Source organism: Odocoileus virginianus, chromosome 5, assembly GCF_023699985.2.
Source record: "Odocoileus virginianus isolate 20LAN1187 ecotype Illinois chromosome 5, Ovbor_1.2, whole genome shotgun sequence".
NCBI classification, from domain to species: Eukaryota; Metazoa; Chordata; class Mammalia; order Artiodactyla; family Cervidae; genus Odocoileus; species Odocoileus virginianus.
Genome location: NC_069678.1, coordinates 92140656 through 92159918, shown reverse-complemented (window position 1 = coordinate 92159918; position 19263 = coordinate 92140656). Strand labels below are relative to the sequence as shown.

Here is a 19263-nt window from a genome sequence, read left to right as displayed (position 1 = left end):
CCCAGACATAGGCCTGCACCGATTCTGCCACTTGGCACTTGGTAGCTGCTTAAACATCCTCCCAGTGGAGGTTTTGCTTTTCTAAGATCAGCCAGAGCTGCACAGCCAGCTGAGGTTGTGGGCCATGGGATGAATGAGGCCCACATTCATGGGCCTCCCATGTGGAACACAGGATGGAATGAGGGAGAGGCCTGAGGATGCAGGACAAAGCAGCATGGTAGGAATCCTGCTCAGCAGGGAGGGTTCATACACACAGTGAGGCGGGTGGTGAAAGGTGGATGGGCCAGACAGACAAAAGGACGAGTGTGAACTGTTCCCCCCTTCTGCCTTGGACCACGTTTCTCTTGTCCTGTGACACGTGTATGGAGCTTCCAGACAGCCTGTATTGACATTCTGGAAGCACCACAGGGTTAAGAAGGTGCTAGTTCATCATTGCATTCTTTCTTAAGTGTGAGATAGATCTAGCTCATGATCTGATACTTAAGGACAAGACAGATATTAATTCATCATCCTACTTTCTCTTTCAGCACACCTCCAGAAAAGGGAGCATGAACCCCATTTTGTCTACAGGGAAACTGAGGCCCAGAGTGAACTGGAGGCTTATTTGAGTTGTGGTGTTGCAGGAACCCTTGGAACCTGGCAAAGAGTCCGTCTTCCTTCTAACTGCCTCTCCCACCTCTCGGTTGTCACCAGAATTACGACTCTCAGGGCATGACTTGGTCCTGGTCCCACTCGTTAAATGTGTGACAGTGGTGAAACACTGCCTGGATACACTGCCGTGCAGGTGTGATGAAGCTGAGAGTGAGTGCGTGGGTGGCAGAGATGCAGGGCCAGTGATGACTCCCATGAATAGGAGGGTTCAGACAGCCCCAAGGCCCTGGAACGTGGGGGCCAATGAGGGACCCTTAATGAGACCAGAGCTTGGAACTCCTCATTAGGGGACAAACAAAGTGGTAAAAAAAATAACCCGCCTGCCAATGCAGGAGACATAAAAGATACGGGTTCAATCCCTGGGTCGGGAAGATCACCTGGAGGAGGGCACGGTAACCCACTCCAGTATTCTTGCCTGCAGAATCCCCATGGACAGAGGAGTCTGGCAGGCTACAGTCCATGGGGTAGGAAAGAGTTGAACTCAAAGGAAGCGGCTGAGCACGCAAGAGGGGTCACCTGCAGATCAAGAGGCCTCCTACCGACACAAGTGGGCAGCGGCCGGTCCCAGGCCCTGCGCTCCCCGCTCAGACACAGCAGCTCCTCACTGCCCCGCAGGCTGTACCCGGGGTCACAGCTGAAGGACACAGAGCTCCCAGCGAAATGGCCTCCATCATGAACCTTGTAGCCGAACTGGGGGGTTCCTGGGTCCTCACATTTGATGAGTTCAAAACCTGGGGAAAAGAGAAAAGAGTAAGCATGATATGCCTGGCACAAACCACATCCTGCAGCCCACCCCTCCACACCCCCATCCCAGAGTGTGCAGGTCCTTAAGAAAGCCACCAGCACACGTCTTATGGAGCATTGCTTCGGGGCCACACAACTGTGCTCAGGTCAGGGTCTCTCACAGAGTGTCCCCCCCGCCTGTCACTATACATAAACAACTTCATTTATTTCTTCCAGGACAGCTTTTAATAGTTTTTGGGTATAGGGTCTGGATTTTCTGGGTTTGTTTGAGCCATAGCATTTTGCTAGCAGAAGCTGCTTTTCCAGTTTTGCTCAATGAGACATTCTGATAGGAAATATGGAAAAGTCACTTTGCATGTATGTTTCACAGCTCAGCTTCATCCTGCTGAAGTATATACTCTATTGAATGAGCCTGGAGAAGGAGACCTCTGTGAACTTACAGAGAGCTCTTCAGGCACAGTGGTCACCTGGGTCAGCTCTTGTGTTTTATTCATAGGATTCCTTTCGGGACGAGTGACTATGCATTTCACAGCTGAGAATATTGACTGCGGAAGGTCACACAAATCGTTTCAAAGTCACCCAATCTCAGGTGATAGAAATGGAATTGGAAGGCAACTCTATTTAATCCTCTTCCATCGATGTGCCTGCAGTAACATGCACAGACCCCACGTCCAGGCAAGAGGCATTTTGGGTAAACTCATTGTGTTTTTTCTTTTTTAAATAGTTTTATAGAGATATAACTTACATACCAAACACTTGCCCATCTACAGTGTACAATGCAGTGTCTTGTAGTCTATTCAGAGTTCCGCGACTCTCAGTACAATCTACTTTTAGACACTTTTATCACCCCAAAAGGAAAATGAATTTTCCCCAACTTCTTCATCCCCAGGCAACTAACAATCTTCCTCCTGTCTCTACAGATTGGCCTATTCTGGACACTTCATACAAATGGATCATGCAATACATATGTCTACATGTACTGTGATGGGCTTTTTTCACTTAGCATCATGTTTTCAAGGTTCAACCATGTTGCAGTATGGATCAAAACTGGATCCTTTCCTATGGCCAAATAATATCCTATGGTATGGATGGACATATCACATTTTACTTACTCACTTATCAGTTGATGGATACTCACTGGATTTTAAAATATCCTATAAAAAGCACATTTCTTTGTAGCTACTGGGCAAGTAGAAGCTCAGATAAATGAATAAAATAGCTGTGAAACCAAAGAACGGAGATACCACCCCAAGTATTCTGCAGCTGTGGACAAACCACGGGTGTTTTCTCTTTTTGCAATCAGGAATAAGGGAGGGAGTTACAGTCAGGAAAAAAAAGGAAAGAATCAACACTTGACTCCTCAGGGAGTGGTAAAAAAAGAACATAATTATACTTTAGTGTTTGCATTTTTTACATGTGACTGTAGCTGAACATTATTTTATAAATGTCATGATTAGGAAAGGCTATCTTTGGTTGATTTAATTAAAAGACTCGGTGCTTATTATTTTTAGTGAGTTAGAGGTGATGAGTGAGTAAAAGGTGTGCTGTGACTCTGAGTTCAGTTAATCATGGGTGTAACCATGGAGCTGCATACCGAGTGGCAGCTTATCCACATCACAGGCACAGGGTCTTAGGGGAAACAAGCAGCTATGTGTGCACCAGTTTGAGAAAATCAAACCCACTAATTGATGGGTGATGTCCTGGTGCCCAGCCTCCCCGTGTGCGGAACCAGAGAGAGCCCGATTTCGTGGTCCATTCTGAAGTGAGGAAGACTTACTGGAGAACTGCAACTCAAAGCCTTTGCTGGTGTTCTCAGCGTCAGTGATGAAATCAAGCCACAGGCTGCTGGACGTGCTGTTCAGTGTCACCCCCAGCATCTCTGTGCGGCTGAACACCCCGAGCAGACGGGCAGAGCTGTTATTGCCATCATAGACCTGGACACAGTAGAGACCCCAACCCCATGTTATCAGCACGACCTTATCTGGAACAAGAGCTCCCTAACCCACAGCCTATGTTCCTAGAGTTCAGGACAGATAACAACTGTTAGAGGGGCACTGAGCCCCGGGATGCAAGGAAGACAGCAGAGTGGAGTTGGCCACCACGTGGGTTATCAATCCGTCTCTTCTCCTCTTGGTACCACTTTTGTGCTCAGCCCCATCTTGGTGTGAACCCGATCTCTAGGAACTGGTTGCTGTTCTAACCTTTCCAGGGGAGTTCTGGGCTTGTTCTCCTAACCCCCATATGGCGCCAGCTTACTCTTCAGCAGCTTGGGGAGGCCAGGTTGGGGCAGCCTGACTGCCCAAGCCATCTGTTTCTGCAGACACATAGGCTGCAGGCATTTGGCATTTCTGCACTGCATGATATCCAATCCTGTCCTTTCATGATCTTAGACACCCAGGAGGTGAGACAGTTGTCCTCCTCCCTAATCCTACCCTGGTAGCTCAGTGGTGAAGAATCTGCCTGCCAATTGCAGGAGACGCAAGAGATGGGAGTTTGATCCCTGGGTCGGGAAGATCTGGAGTAGGAAATGGCAACCCACTCTAGCAGTATTCTTACCTGAAAAATCCCATGGACAGTGGAGCCTGGTGGGCTACAATCCATGGGGTGTCAAAGTCAGATGCAACTGAGCACACATGTGCAGTACCCCCACCCCACTGTGGCAGTGGCCTCAGTCTCACACTCTGCTGGACCAGGGCCCTGGGATCCAGCAGGATGGAGTTAAAATATCCAGGGTGTCAGATGTCACATATCTTCCCATTCCCCAAGCTCAGCCTCTGCCCCTTCCCTCCTAAAATGAGGGCTCCAACCAGGGCCTGTTGGGCTAGCCAGGGGTGGAATCATGCAGGCATCTGGCTTCCCTGACTCCCATCTGTCCCCTGAACTTCTGAGCATCGGCAAAGACAACAATCATCAGAATAATGAACTGGCTCCCCAGGTTCCGAGGTTGCCGCTCCTTTCCGGATAATTGTGCAAATAACAACAGAAGTTGTGATTGAGTGAAGGACCCCCTGGTGCTTTGGTAAATATCAAAGATGGGATCTATGGGTGGGTGATGAATATTTGTGCATGGCACAGGATGTGGTGCCAGCTGCCAGCAAATTGGAACAATATTTCCATCCTACTATTTATGAAGCAAAGCTTTCTAAAAGAAGCCATCCTTCAAGCTAACGGTGCTGTATATTACATAGACTTGTTCAGGCCCCTGAGAGCCTCAAAAGTCTGTTTCCAGATCCTGTATGCAATTGCTTTATGTCATGGATAGACTGGGAGAATTCCGGAGTACCGACAGATATAGAGAGGACACCATTTCAAAGAGTTTCGCTCACTGCTACTTACAGATTGTTATAAAAATAGTTTTACCCATTAAAACATATATTTTCTAATTGACTGATCAAGGAATTAGTCATCAACATTTGCCAGCATCACAATCAGAGAGACAACTAGTCACCATATGTTTCTTAATGGAAGACACCAATAACTATGGAGTCATTTTGTAAAAAAAAAAAAAAAAAATTAAACCTGACTAAGATCAAGCCACTGTATCGAATTTCCAAGTTATAGGAAATACGGAGTACAGAGGAACATATGAAATTAATAAATTATAAATAAACAAGCAAGTCACAAATAAATAACAAATAAATTATTCCCAGGTGGCTCAGTGGTAAAGAATCTGCTTGCCGATGCAGGAGATGTGGGTCCAAGCTTCCTGGGTCAGGAAGATCCCCTGGAGTAGGAAATGGCAACCCACTCCAGTATTCTAGCCTGGGAAATCCCATGGACAGAGGAGCCTGGCAGGCTACAGTCCACGGGGTCACAAAAGAGTTGGACATAACTTAATGACTGAACAACAACAACAAAAAAAGAAGAGATGGAGGTAGAAACACAAAAAAATACTTGAGGCAACTAATCTAATGTGTAGATTTTATCTGGATCCTGATTCAAATAAAGTATAAATTTTAAAAATATGATAATATAAAAAAAATTTAAATATAATTGTGGATTATATTTAAAAATATAATTGTTGGCATGTCATTGTCCCGAATATGTGGAAAACGCCCTGGCACATAAGAAGGACCTAATAAATGTATGAAGTGAAAGTGTTAGTCACTCAGTTGTGTCGAACTCTTTGTGACCCCATGGACTGTAGCCTGCCAGGCTCCTCTGTTCATGGGATTTCCCAGGAAAGAATACTGGAGTGGGCTGCCATTTCAAAGAAATAAAACAATAGTTTCTTTTAGTAGTTTTGTCTTTAAGTCCACCTGGAATTTTGGCATATGGTAAAAGATAAGATGGGCTTCCCAGGTGGCACTAGTGGTAAAGAACCTGTCTGACAATGCAGAAGACCTAAGAGACACAGTTTGATCCCTGGATCAGGAAGATCCCCTGAAGAATGGCATGGCAACCCATTCCATTATTCTTGCCTAGAGAATTCCATGGACAGAGGAGCCTGGAAGACTACAGTCCACAGGATCACAAAGAGTTGGACACAACTAAAGTGACTTAGCATGCACAAAAGATAAGATACATTTTCTTCCTGGTTGATTAGCCATTTTTAACCAAACTCTGTAAATATTTCACCCATTATCAACTTTAAAGCCACCTTTATCACATATATAGTTCAACAAATTTTTGGGGTCAACTTTCTATGCTACCACAGTTATTTCTCGGTCTATTCCTGCACATGAGCTGGACTTCTAAGGTGATACTAGTGGTAAAGAACCTACCTGCTAATGTAGGAGACATAAGAGACACAGGTTCAATCCCTGGGTCAGGAAACCCCCTGCGTGAGGGTCTGGCAATCCACTCTAGTATTCTTGCTTGGAGAATCCCATGGACAGAGGAACCTGGCAGGCTACAGCCCAGTCAGACTTGACTCAAGCGACTTAACATGCATGCGCATGAGCTATACTGTTTTAATTATGGTAGGTTTGTAATATATTTAAATATTTAGTAGGGCAAGTCCCCTCTCATTTTTCTTCTTTTAACTTAAGAAACTATTCTCTCATATTTATTCTTTTAGATAAACTCAAGGATTTTCTCAAGTTAAGAAAAACAACAACTCCCCCGAACTCCCCTCAAAAGACCCAAAATAATTTCTATAATTCTCACTGATTAACATTAAATATATGGATTGATAACAGAGAAAACATATATCTACATGATATTAAGTCTTCCTATCTGTATATATGACATCTGATTCCATTTAATAAAGTTGTCTTTTATATCTCTCAGTAAAAGTCTGTACTTATTCCTGGGCATTTTAATATTTTTTATTGATTTTGGCACTTGGGTCTTTGTATGCATTTATTTCCTAACAGAATATTGCTTGTCCATAAGAAAATGGCTTTGATGGTCCAGTTCATCATTATATATGGGTGATGGATTTACTCCTGACAAATCTGAGAGAATCTATACACATCCAGTACATCTAACCTTCTTTTTTCTCTATTAGATGCTTCCACTTTTTTTCAGCTTTATTGAGGTGTAATTGACAAATAAACTTGTTAATATGCATGAAACTACTACATCTAATAAGACAGGTCAGCAAGATGGCTGACTTCAAAATGAATATGTTAAATGCATAGTGTTTAACACACAGTTACAATGTAACATTCCTATGAACATTTCCCCATGCATATCTGCTTACACACTTATTCAAGTTTCTCCAGGGCATACATCTAGAACTAGAATGAAGAAGCAGGTCACACAGGGAAGGTACATCTTCAACTTTGTTAGATATTGTCAGTTTGCTCTCCGAAGAGTAAACCAATTTAATCTCTCTACCAGCAACGTATGACAGCTTTCATTAGTTTATATCTTAGCCAACACTTGCTATTTTCAGGAACTCTAAAATTTTCCAATATGATGGGTGTGAAATGGTTTCTTGTTTTAATTTTTATGTCCCTGATTATCACCAAAGTGGAACATCTTTCCGTTTATCAATTCTACACTCCTTTTCTGTGAATTGCCTGTCCACAGACTTTATTCAGCCCTGAATATGAAACCTCCCTGCATTTATTTTAGTTTTATGTCCTTCAGAAAAGAGTTTTATAATTTTCTCAGTAAAGATTGTACACATTTTTGTTAGGCTTATTCCTAGGTATCTTAACAGTTTTTGTTTCTATTATGAGAACTCTTCCCCCTCTCTTATTACATGTTTGAACTGGTTGTAGAAACATCAGGGGCTTTGCTAAATTGTCTTATTGGCTCTGATAATTTATCGGTCGGTTGTTTTGTATTTCCCAAATAAGAGACAATTAGGATATTTCTTTCTAATTGTTACAGCTTATTTGTTCCTTTCTTTGTATAATTGTAGTGGCCTGGATCTGAATTCTACTGATGGTAGCAGAACAACTGGTCTTGTTCCTGACTTTAATCCTTAGGAAGTGTTGCCATTAAGTATAATGTTTGCCATAGGTGTTGGTAGAAAATATTTTTTCTTTATCTGATTGAGAAATTTCTGTCCATAGCTTTATGAGATATTTTTAAAAATCAGGAATGAGTACTGACTTTCGTCACATGTTTTGGGATACGTTGGCAGGATCTTATATTTTTCTCTCCTAATCTGTTTATGGGCTTCCCAGGTGGTGCTCATGGTAAAGAACCTGCCTGCCAATGTGGGAGACATAAGAGATGCAGGTTTGCTCTCTGGTGCTGGGAAAATTCTCTGGAGGAGGGCTGGCAACTCACTCCAGTGTTCTTGCTTGGAGAATCCCATGGACAGAGGAGCCTGGTGGGGTATAGTCCATAGGGTTGCAAAGAGTCGGACACGACTGAAGCAACTTAGCATGCAAATCTGTTTATAGAATAAAATTGCTGATATTTGACAGTAATTTCACATGGGTTGCCCGGTAAATAAAATTAGGAACTCTTCTAATGTTGACATATTCTTATATTCCTGGAATCCACCCCATTTGGTCATTTTTGTTTTAATGCACAGCTAGATTCAGCATGATACTATTAAAACTCCTGGTCTATGATCATAAGTGAAACTGGCCTAATACTTTATACTGTCCTTATTCAGTTTGATATAAGTATTTTTACTTGTTCCATTTAAATGCGTGGGGAGATGGGTGCTAATTTTTCTCTTTTTGACACAGTTTGATTATTGTAGGGCTTAATTGTTCCATGAAGTTTTATGAGTTTATCTGTAAGACAGTCTAGGCCTGTGCACTTTGAGAGAGAATATGGGAGAATTCCCATGTTTTAAATGGCTACTGGTTTATTCTGATTTGTATTTTTTCTTGATATCAGTACTTTTCATCTATAAAAATTTCCCGTCTCATTTAAGCTTTCATATTTTTGGCTCATGCTTTTCCTAAACATTTTCTGTTTTCATAATCTGTATCTTATCTATGACTATGTTTCTTTTTCATTATTAAAACTATATATTTGTGACTTCTTTATTCCTTGATCAGTCCTGCATATTCTGTCTAGAATTTTGTCTATTCTATTCTGCTGTTTTTTTTTTTAAGTTTCTTTCTTCAGTCATTTTTCCTTTTACTTTTAAACATCTTTCTTCTACTTTCTTTGGATTCATTCTATTAATCAAGTTACCTAAATCCTTATTTATTTTTAATCTAGATGATATGTCAGAGAGTAACAGAGGTATATTAAATCTTCTACAATGACTGTGACTTTATTAAAATTTTTTACATTTCTAGCAATTTTTACTTAATTTATTCATGCTATGTTATTTGGCACATAAAGTTTTACTGTGGATTGATTGTACATTTTATTAATATAAGAGAACTCTCTTTTTCATTTCATTATGAGATGAGAGAAAAGTTCTCAAATTTATCTTATAATAAAGTGATTTCATTTTTCTGTGGTTTACCATCCTCTGTTCATTGCCTCCATTCCATTTTTAATTGGGTGATCATGTTTTTCATCTCTGTTCAATCTTTCCTCATCTCAGATTGCTCTGTTTTCATTATTGCCTATTTTTATGTCATAAATATAATATCCTCTCAAATCCTGCTAAGAATACAAATTAGAAGCTTTTAAAGTATTTTTTTTTCCTTTGTTGCTTACAGAGGGGGGCAATTAAGTTTGACTGCTCAGACAGGTCCCTGTCCTCTGATCTACTGAATATTTGTACATATCCGGTTCATTTTCCTGCTGGCAAATCATGACAGAGGGAGAAGAAGAATGGATATTGGAAAGACCCAGTCATCTCTAAGAGGGAGCAGAAGAATTAAACCAGAAGAGGCCATAAGATAGCAGGAGCCTCTCCTGGTGCTAAAGTGCGTGTGTGTGAAGGAGTGTGTGTGCGTGTGTGTGTGTGTGACTGTGGCAGCCTCTTCTCTAATAAGCCTGCCCACTCGTGTTAGGCACCAGCCAAGGCATTGCTCTGCTTTATCCTGCTTGCCGACGACAGCCCAATAAAATTCAGAATGTCGTGTTGTGAGGGAACTTAGCTCTGGGAGGTCTCTCTGACCAAGTACAGTTTCCCGAAGCACTTCTGGCATTGAGACCCGGTCCCTGCCAACAGTCCCGCAGTGTGTCCTTGGCTCCAGGCCCTGCTGTTCTGTGTGGCCTTAGATGCATTTGCCCTTGAGGTTTCTAGCACTTAATCCACAGGAAAAACTTCACTTACGTGAATTACAATTTGATCAGGCCCCTTCTCAATCTGGACCCCCTTTGGAGGGTATTCCACTTGGCAAAAATTTCTTTAAGTTGTGTGTGAAAGGCACCCTTGCCTAATTTCCCGTTTTCATGTCCCTTTAGTCATTTCCACGGGAACCTACGTGTAGAGGATGTAGTTACATACATGGGCTTCATGTGCCATCATGAACTGGGAGTAGTCTTTCCACACTATGGCACTGAGAGGCCCTTCCTGTCTTGCAGATGTCAGAGGTCAAGATTTTGGTGGGAACCAATATAGAATAAATCAGGTAGTTCTGGGAGACAAGCTGCAGTATGTGTAGGGTGAGGTCTAAGAAACATTCAGTTATTAAAGGTAAGGAAAGACTGGGAGAGGGGAGGGTCACAAGAGCCAGAAAACAGTCATTTCATAGGTTAGAAATACAAGAGTGTATGACAGGTTTGGAGGGTTGATCAGATCCACGTGTTGGGGAGATGATGGGTCTCCTTGGGCAGGAAGGAGTCCAGGGTATGCGTTGGGGCTTCTTGGGAGGGTCAGGTGTGTCCTCCAGACTGGAAATACACCGATGTTCTGGCAGATTACACAGGGCAAGGGCAGGATGCTTCTGGAGGTGACTTGAGGTGCTACTTCCTTTGGGTCAAGGGAGATCAGAGAGACAAGTGTAAATGGCACTGCTGATGCAGCTGACGGCGGCTGCGGGTGGAAACTGTCACTGTGTGTTTCTTTTTGTTCCCAAACCGCTTGTGTCCCAGGTTCTCCTTTGGGAGGGCAAGGGTTCTGAGGTGAAGAGTTAGAACGGGAAACCACAGGACCTCCCGGGTGCCCCGCCCTCTCCCTTCCCCAGACTCCTTTCTCAATGGAAGCTCTGGTGGACACAGGATCATGTGAATAGGTCAGAGCCACAGCCCAGTCTCCTGAGGAGGACCCTACAGAGGCCTAGAAATGGGGGAAGAGGCTCTTCAGCAACAAGGTCAAGCCCAGTATCAGAAGGCTGGTGGCAGGGTCCCTGGGCAGCCGGCTGCAGAGACCAAATCTTAAGTCTTGGGAAGATCTCTTCAAGAAGCACAGAAAATCAGCCCTTCTCTCCAGAGCCCCAGAGAACCATCTGCGGTCCTGACCCCGGCCTCTGACCTGGGGATAATGCCCCAGGTCCCTCCCTTTTGACCCTGAGTGCGTTCAAATGTCTCCCTGTGGTCTATTAAGCGGCACCACTTGACCCTCAGGCAGAACCCTGACAGTGCAGTGGGGTGTGCACACCTGCTGACCATGTCTTAAGTGCTCCTCTGAGTCCAGACCCCCCTGGAGAGGATGCTTGGGCCCTGGTCACGTTCCACATGACCTCCAGCCACCGAGGAAGGGACCCCTCTGCTGATCCTGTCAGGCCACATGCACGAAACTGCTGCTCACATTCCCCTCAAAACCTGAAAATTACATTATGCCTCAAAGATGCCTTCTTTTCCTGCACAGTAAACAACAGCTTTTCCCTAAGGTGTTCTCCATATCGTCCGGCTTTCATCAATTCCATCTGGAATACTAGAGCGAGGAAGTCACCTGGTCTTTCAGTCCCTCGGTGTGTCCTCCGAGGCTCTGCTGTAGGTGATGCAGAAATGAACGGAGAGCACTGCGGTCCAGGGGGATGCCTGAACACATCACCCTTGGAAAGTACAGGGCCTGGTATTGCTCACTGATGGGGAGATGCACCCTGCTTTTCTGTGTCTGAGGAGCTCGGAGCTTGAAGAGTAGAGCTGAAGGAACCAATGACAGGGCCTCCTGCCTCCTGGGCCACTACCATATTCTGATCCCAGCTGGTCATCTCATAGTATGGCCTCTTGGGTTTAAGAATAATTAGGTAAGATTGAGAAAAACCTTCCACACAGACACACACACATAAACACATGCTCCAGATGGGAAGGTCAAGAGCATCATCTCTATATACAAAGCACAGTATACTCATTATATCTAGAGACAGTCCCAAGGGGTGGGCATTGCTTAATGGTTTCTCTCTGGATTTTCTAGAGCCGTGACCTTTGGTTGTTGTTAACATCTAGACTTCTCTAGTTACAGGGAATAAAACTATTCTAGACTATGCAAAAAAAAAACAAACCCAAAAGTTCTTAGCCTAGGATGACAATGAACCTACTGCATGTGAGATTTTCCTTATAGTCCCTTTGAATAAGGCAGCTCTTTGATAAATTCTCCAGAGTCAAGTCTTTGGTTACACGCATACACACATCATGTATTATTGGAGGTACACAGTTAACCACACAAAGAAACACAAGTCATATCTACACTCAGTGTCTTAACAAGGCCCTCTCTATAAGCCTTTCTTTAGTTCAAGTCCTCTCACTTCTTTCTCTTATGGAGACCCTGAGTTCACCTTCTTTAACTGCCCTGCTACCTGTGGACCACCACCATGGCACACGGAAGCTGCTGAAACAGCCAAGTCATTTACTGAAACATAAACTCAAAACATAGACAGATTCACTCACACAAAACACAGACAGGCATAGACACAGATCCCCCAAACCAAATACACACACAGACACAGACGCACACACATGAAGAAATGTACATATAAAGAGACAGTATCCATACGTATTTATGATTTCTTCCTTATCCAGGTTGATGGTCAGAGTTCACGATGGAAAACCTGACCCAATGACCTACTACCCCCACTTCATCACATACATATTTGAGAGCAGTTGGCTCCGAAGCAAACTCTAAATCCACGTTCTTTAGCATACATACATCTACCCTTCTCTCTTAGGTTCTCACTTCTCCCAGATGAGTGAGGACAATATCTTGGGACTCAAACGGGAAGAAGAGAAGTTAAGTCCTTCACGCAGAGATCAATGAGCATGGTGACCACACTTCTGCAGCCCGTAACATGTGTACGCTATGACATCTTTGTGTTACCTTGAGGACATCTCCTTCAGAGAGTTCAAATGCCTTGGCTTTGAGCTGAATTCCCTTTCCCGGCTGGGTCTGGATGGAGTAGATGCATTCGTGGTTGTTACTGTAGTTCACAGGAAAGTTGGGGGACAGCAGAGTGCCCTGAGTGCCTGTGACCGAATTCCCACACTCAGCTGGAAACAGAATCACAATAGTCACAGATTAACGCCAGCCAGCTACATCCGGGACGCGACACACAGTGCTGGAGAACCTCAAAAGATGACGAGTCACTTGCCTCTCTACCTGCCAGACTGCCTGCTCACCCACCCATTTGTCTGCCTGTCTATAGGACTGCTAATCAAAGGTGTTGTTTTTTTAACACCAGACTTCCTGTAGCTCTGCTTGGTCCCTTTACTTCTCTCCTTCAGTTTGTCTGTCTTTCTTCTTTAGGAATAGAAACGAACCCACCAGTTGTCCTTCACTTTTAAAGTGTCACTTTTTTTTATTTATTTATTTATTTATTTATTTTTTTTAATTTTTATTAGTTGGAGGCTAATTACTTTACATCATTACAGTAGTTTTTGTTATACATTGATATGAATTAGCCATGGATTTACATGTATTCATAAAGTGTCACTTTTAAAGCAGCTACTCTCCCATCTGCCCATACAGTATCATAGCAACAGGAATGACCAGGGAGGGCATCAGGGGAAGCTCGGGGCAACCAAGTGAGGAGGGATGCAGCCTTTCAGTATCAGAGGATAGCAACAAAGAGGGGACAAATTTGAATAATAATTACTAGCATCTCCCAAGCTTTACAAAAACGTTTTGGCCATTAATCACAAACTGATTATCATCCCTGTTTTAAAGATAAAGACTCTAGTACTTAGCAGTTTAGACTGTCAAACAATCTTATTCAAGAAGAGGAGGGGGCTGACAACTCAACCCTCTTGATCCTAGAATTTAGGGCCTCTGAGGCTCTGGAGAAAGGTTTGGCGCAGACCCATGGAGACCCTGTTTTGTGCAACAGCTAATGAATTCACACCTTCCTTTTAAAATCTGTCTCTTCCTCCAGAATTAGTCATTCTTTCCCCATTGTTCCTATACCTTTATTTTTAGTACTTGACTTATTTTGTTAACATTTCTCTCTTCCACTTCACTGTGATGCTTTCGGACTTGGTCATATTTCTGCACCCTCAGCACCCACCCGTTCACTTGGCGCCGGGGCAGGACAGGCAGCAGTGATGAAAGGGGAGGTATCTCAGGGCAGGCCACGTGCCGAAGGACTCTGCAGTTGGCTCCCTAGGGGCTTCAATAATTATGAAGCCACTCCCTAGGCTTCCCTGTGGCACAGCATCTACCAGATTGCACCCTGATAGCTTGTTACTTGCCTGTACCCCCTACCCAAACTGTGAGTTACTTGAAGGTCAGGGTCATGCTTAATGAATCCATGAATTTGCAAGGCTTAGCCCAGATTGTCTGCAAAATAAATATTTGCCAAATGAATGAATGAATAAACATGGAGGACACTGACCTCAGAGGATGGACAGCTCTAAAAATAATTAGATTCTGGAAGGATATAAGTACATGGCCAGATGGCAGGCCCATTATTTGTCTGGACATATGGGGGTTCTGGAGCAAGGTTTGAATCTCTGAAGTTGAGGGTAGCAAGCCTGCTTTCTCCAAGCTACACCTCAGTGTCCCTGTTCTAGGCATAGTCATTGGCTAGAAGGGCCCTGAGGTCAGCCAAGGGGCTGCTGACCACACATTGAACTCCGCTTGTCTAAGCCTGGGGTACCCTAGGCCACAGCAGTGTGGAGGGCGCATGTGATGCGAGAAAGCTCAGAGTGGAGCCTCTTGTGGCCGTGGTTGTACCTTTGTGTGTTCTCCTGTCCCCAGGGCTGCTCCTTAGCCTTTGAAGACAGTGATCAGGTGCCACCCACCAGTCCCTACTTCTTCATCCAGCTCTACTCCCTGGGTTCTTTTCATTTCAGGACCAGCTTCAGTTTCCTAAGACTTCACCTTAACCATTACTATGGACTGTGTGTTTGTGTCTCCCTGACAAATTCTTATGCTGAAGCCCAGATCCCCAGATATGATGAGGTGAGAGCCCTCATGGTGGGATGGGCGCCCTCAACAGCAGAGGAAGCGACCAGCACCCAGTCCGTCTGCTGACTGAAATACAGCAGGAGGACTGCTATCTGATGCCAAGGAGAGGGCCTCCACCTGACACTCAGCCTGTTGGCACCTTGATCTGGAACTTGCTAGCTTCCGGATCTGGGAGAAAGAAACGTTCATCGTTGAAGCCACCCGCAAGCGAGTATTATCTTACAGCGGTTCAAACTGAATAAGACAGCCATAATTTGTCTTGGAGGAGAAATCTCGCTTTGCAGGACTTTCAATTCAGCCTGATTGCAAAGTGTTCAAACATGCATAATGAATGTGCTGGGCTGGGGCATAAAACTAAACCGGGGGTGGTAGACAGGAAACCTGGGGGCCACTGATACTTTAGGTGGATATTATTTCTAAAGTGTGGATGTGTTTTGGGTGCCCTCTGATGAAGATGGGTATTTGGACAGGGTGTGCTGAAGGATGTGCATATTTAGACATGCATTATTACTCAGTCCCATCACATGGGCAGCCCTCTGAAGCAGCTCTCCATCATCTCTGGGGTCACACAGTATTCCCTTCTGTTTAGGGAACGGCATGTGGTGCAGTGGGATGAGCACAGACTTTAGACACAGACAGACCAGTTATATCAACTCTCTGAATCACAATCTCTTCATCTGCCTCCAGCTGGACAATAACAGCATCCACATAAAGCTAGAGAGGATTCAGCTATGAAATTTTATGTGAAAAGGATGAATATATGGGCTTCCCAGGTGGTGCTAGTGGTAAAGAACTGGCCTGTCAATGCGGAAGACATAAGAGATGAGGGTTCGATCCCTGGGTTGGGAAGATCCCCTGGAGGAGGGCATGGCAATCCACTCCAGTATTCTTGCCTGGAGAATCTCATGGACAGAGGACTCCAGTGGGCTGTGATTCATACGGTCACAAAGAGTGGGACACAACTGAAGTGACTTAGCACAGCAGCAGGTGAGTATATAGGAAGTGGTTTGCACCTGGCTGCAAATGTAACTGCAGCCATGGAATTAGAAGACACTTGCTCCTTGGAAGGAAAGCTATAACAAACCCAGACAGTGTATTAAAAAGCAGAGATGTTACTTTGCCAACAAAGGTCACATAGTCAAACCTATGGTTTTTCCAACAGTCATGTAGGGATGTGAGAGTTGGACCATAAAGAAGCCTGAACACCAAAGGATTGATGCTTTCGAATTGGGTTGCTGGAGAAGACATCTGAGAGTCCCTTGGACTGCAAGATCAAACCAGTGAATCCTGAAGGAAATCAACCCTGAATATTCATTGGAAGGACTGATGCTGAAGCTGAATCTCCAATACTTTGACCACCTGAGGCAAAGAGTCAAGTCTTTAGAAAAGACCCTGATGCTAGGAAAGATTGAGGGCAGCAGGAGAAAGGGGTGACAGAAGATGAAATGATTAGGTAGCATCACCGACTCAATGGACATGAGTCTGAGCAAATTCCAGAAGATAGTGAAGGACAGGGAAGCCTGGTGTGCTGCAGTCCATGGTGTAGCAAAGAGTTGGACATGACCTAGCAACTGAATAACAACATAGCACCTTGTAGGCCCTCAACAAGTATTATTCCTTTCTCTCCCCATCTAACCCAATGAATCTGCATAGCTTATTTGCTTTCATTTGGAGCCCTAACTGCCCAGGCTCTGGGACTATCAGGAAGCCCATGAAGCTTCCTGGGAAGTAGGTGTTAATCACCTGACATCCACAGCGCCCTCACCGTTCCTGATGCCTCTTGCTCACCACCTAGCTCCTGAGAGTTGGTTTTCGTTACATGTGGGCCTTGGTGTAGTTCTGCATTTCCTTCCTGACCCTGGCTTGCTGCACAAGAGCTAGAGGCCATTTCTGCCCCAGCATGGCTCTCGCCTCTGTCCCATACGCCCAACTCCTTGATAAGGAGGGAAAGGGGGCCAAGAGCTTCAGACGGACTCCTCTGCCAAGGCCTTTTTCCAGGGCACCAGGGAGTGTCCAGGAGGTAGAGGGACATGGCACTGGCTTCTGGGAGAGCTTCCGAAGTATTAGGGGAGGTGAGCAGATGCATTGAAAAGTCAAACGTGAGCATAAATGAAAACAAATAAACATTCTAGAGGAACACACAGTCATCTGTGCTGGAAAGTACTGCGGCTGATTCAGGCATCTTCGACTTCTGTCATCCTATCAGAAGAGGTCTCATTAAGGACAGGGGCTGTGTCATGCCCCTCAGTCTGGGGCACCCACCGAGGTGGAGAGTTAGGCCTGCTCCATCACATGGGGCTCCCAAGGACAGGGTCATGTCTCACTCTGCAGAATGGGTTCCTCTGGGGTCAGGGCTGTCCCTTCCACATCCACTCTGAGGTCAGGGGCTGCTGTGTTGCCCGCCACACCATGAATTAGAGCCCAGAGCTGTTTATCTCCTTCTCAGCGGGGCATGTTCCTGGTAAGTCATCCAATTTACACCTCCAGTGCATGTGGCAACTGGGAGCATCTCCCGAGTGGGCATTCCCATGATACCTCCAGCCTGAGGATCTGTTGCGGGGCTGGCAGTAATTAGAGGTGATTATAATTGCTATGCAGTATTAATACATACAAAACAGAAGACAAATGTAATAATGAAAATATTGTGAGGTGTCATGAACAAACAGTAATTGGAATAATAAGTTACAGAATGAGTTTATGGAACGAGATCAATGAGGTGAGAGCTTAGGGCGTGTGCACATCTGTGGTCCTGGATAATCCCATTCAGGAAAAACTCCCCTCAGAACCACTAAGCTGAAGACATTTTTCCAGAGAAGAAAAGAGCTGCTAATAGCCAGGTTGAAACAACCTACACAGTGGGAGCTACATGTGTGTCTGAATGTATGCACAGGTTAGGGTGGTTGTACGCTCTACAGCAGGAGTCCCCAGCCTCCAGGATCTAAGGCCTGATAGGCTGAGGTGGAGCTGATGTAATGATAATAAAAATAAAGTGAACAACAAATGTAATGCATTTAAATCATCTGAAACCATCCCCTGCACGTCGGTCTGTGGAGAAACTGTCTTCCACGAAACTGGTCCCTGATGCTGAAAAGGTTGAGATCGCTGCTCTGAGGGGGATGATTACAGGAGGAAGAATAAACTTTGAGATCACTTAATTGATCAAAAATGGGATTCTTGATCTATTTGTCTTAATGCTTCTCCTCTGAGATCTTGAAAGGTTATTGGTTGTTGGTCATTGATAAATAATGATAAAAATGTTACTGGCCAAATTTTGATAATCATACGACACACTGCTGGTTTATCCAAATCATGTCTTCTAATCTGCAGTAAAACCTGTGAGCTGAGAATTGCTATCTCTGCTTTACAAATCTAGAGAAGCTGGGGCTGATGGGATTGGGTTGGCCTGCCAAGATCCAGTGGCTGGTAAATGGCAGAGCAGAGAACCGATCTTGGGCCCATGTGATCTACCAGCCCGAGCCCAGCCCATCTTGCCATCCTGTTTATGACTGTCCCCTACAGAGCCATCAGGGCTCCAAAACCCCTGTTTCGGTCGGTGCAGCGCTGTCTGTTTTGGTACATTGGGTTTTCTTTAATATTGAACATGAGTTCCTAGTGGCTAACAGTGACCATGGTAAGTACTCCATTGAGCCAGCCTGTGTCCATATACCCCGTGGTGTGAGTATCGAGCAAGCAGGGCATGAACTTTATACACATGGGACAGCCAGCAACTGTCTCAGTTCCCTGGAGTGTCACCCCATTTCTCTGCACCCTCTGGGCCTGGGGCTCTGGAGAGTCTTCTCCAGCTCCTTGGCAAGCAGGCCAGCAGGGCCTTGGGTCATAGGGTTCCTGATCTCCACTCCATCAGCTACCCCTTTAACCTCATCATCTACTGTTTTTCCCATCACTCACTCCAAACTGGCCTCCAAGCTGTTCCTGAACAGTGAGCATCCTCGTGGCTTGGGGCCTTGGCACTTGGCCCCCTCGTCCCCCATGAATTAGCTCCTTGGATACCTTCAGATCTCTACTATATATTGTTAACCAATCAGAGAAGCCTTTCCTGATCACTTTTTATAAACACTTTCCACACTTTCTAAGCTGACTTACTCTTTCTCTCTAACCCTCAACACTGCCTGCCACACTACACATCCATGTGCTTATAGCCCATCTCCCTCCACCAGAATGTGAGACCAGGGGTGGAAAGCTTCCTCTGTGTTGTTCAGTTTTATATTCCCAGCATCTAGAAGTATGTCTGACCTGCA

At 44.7% G+C, this 19263-nt stretch overlaps 1 protein-coding gene across 5 annotated transcripts in view; it reads right to left on the bottom strand.

Moving 5' to 3' along the window:
• Positions 1–19263, bottom strand: part of CSMD2 (CUB and Sushi multiple domains 2) — a 697019-nt gene that overhangs the window by 191641 nt on the left and 486115 nt on the right. For all 5 annotated transcript variants that reach the window (XM_070468425.1, XM_070468426.1, XM_070468423.1 and 2 more), the window contains 3 exons: positions 12920–13089; positions 3173–3329; positions 1191–1382 (listed from right to left, as the gene is read on the bottom strand). In XM_070468425.1, the coding sequence (XP_070324526.1) occupies positions 1191–1382; positions 3173–3329; positions 12920–13089 (519 nt within the window). The remainder of the gene's footprint in view (positions 1–1190; positions 1383–3172; positions 3330–12919; positions 13090–19263) is intronic.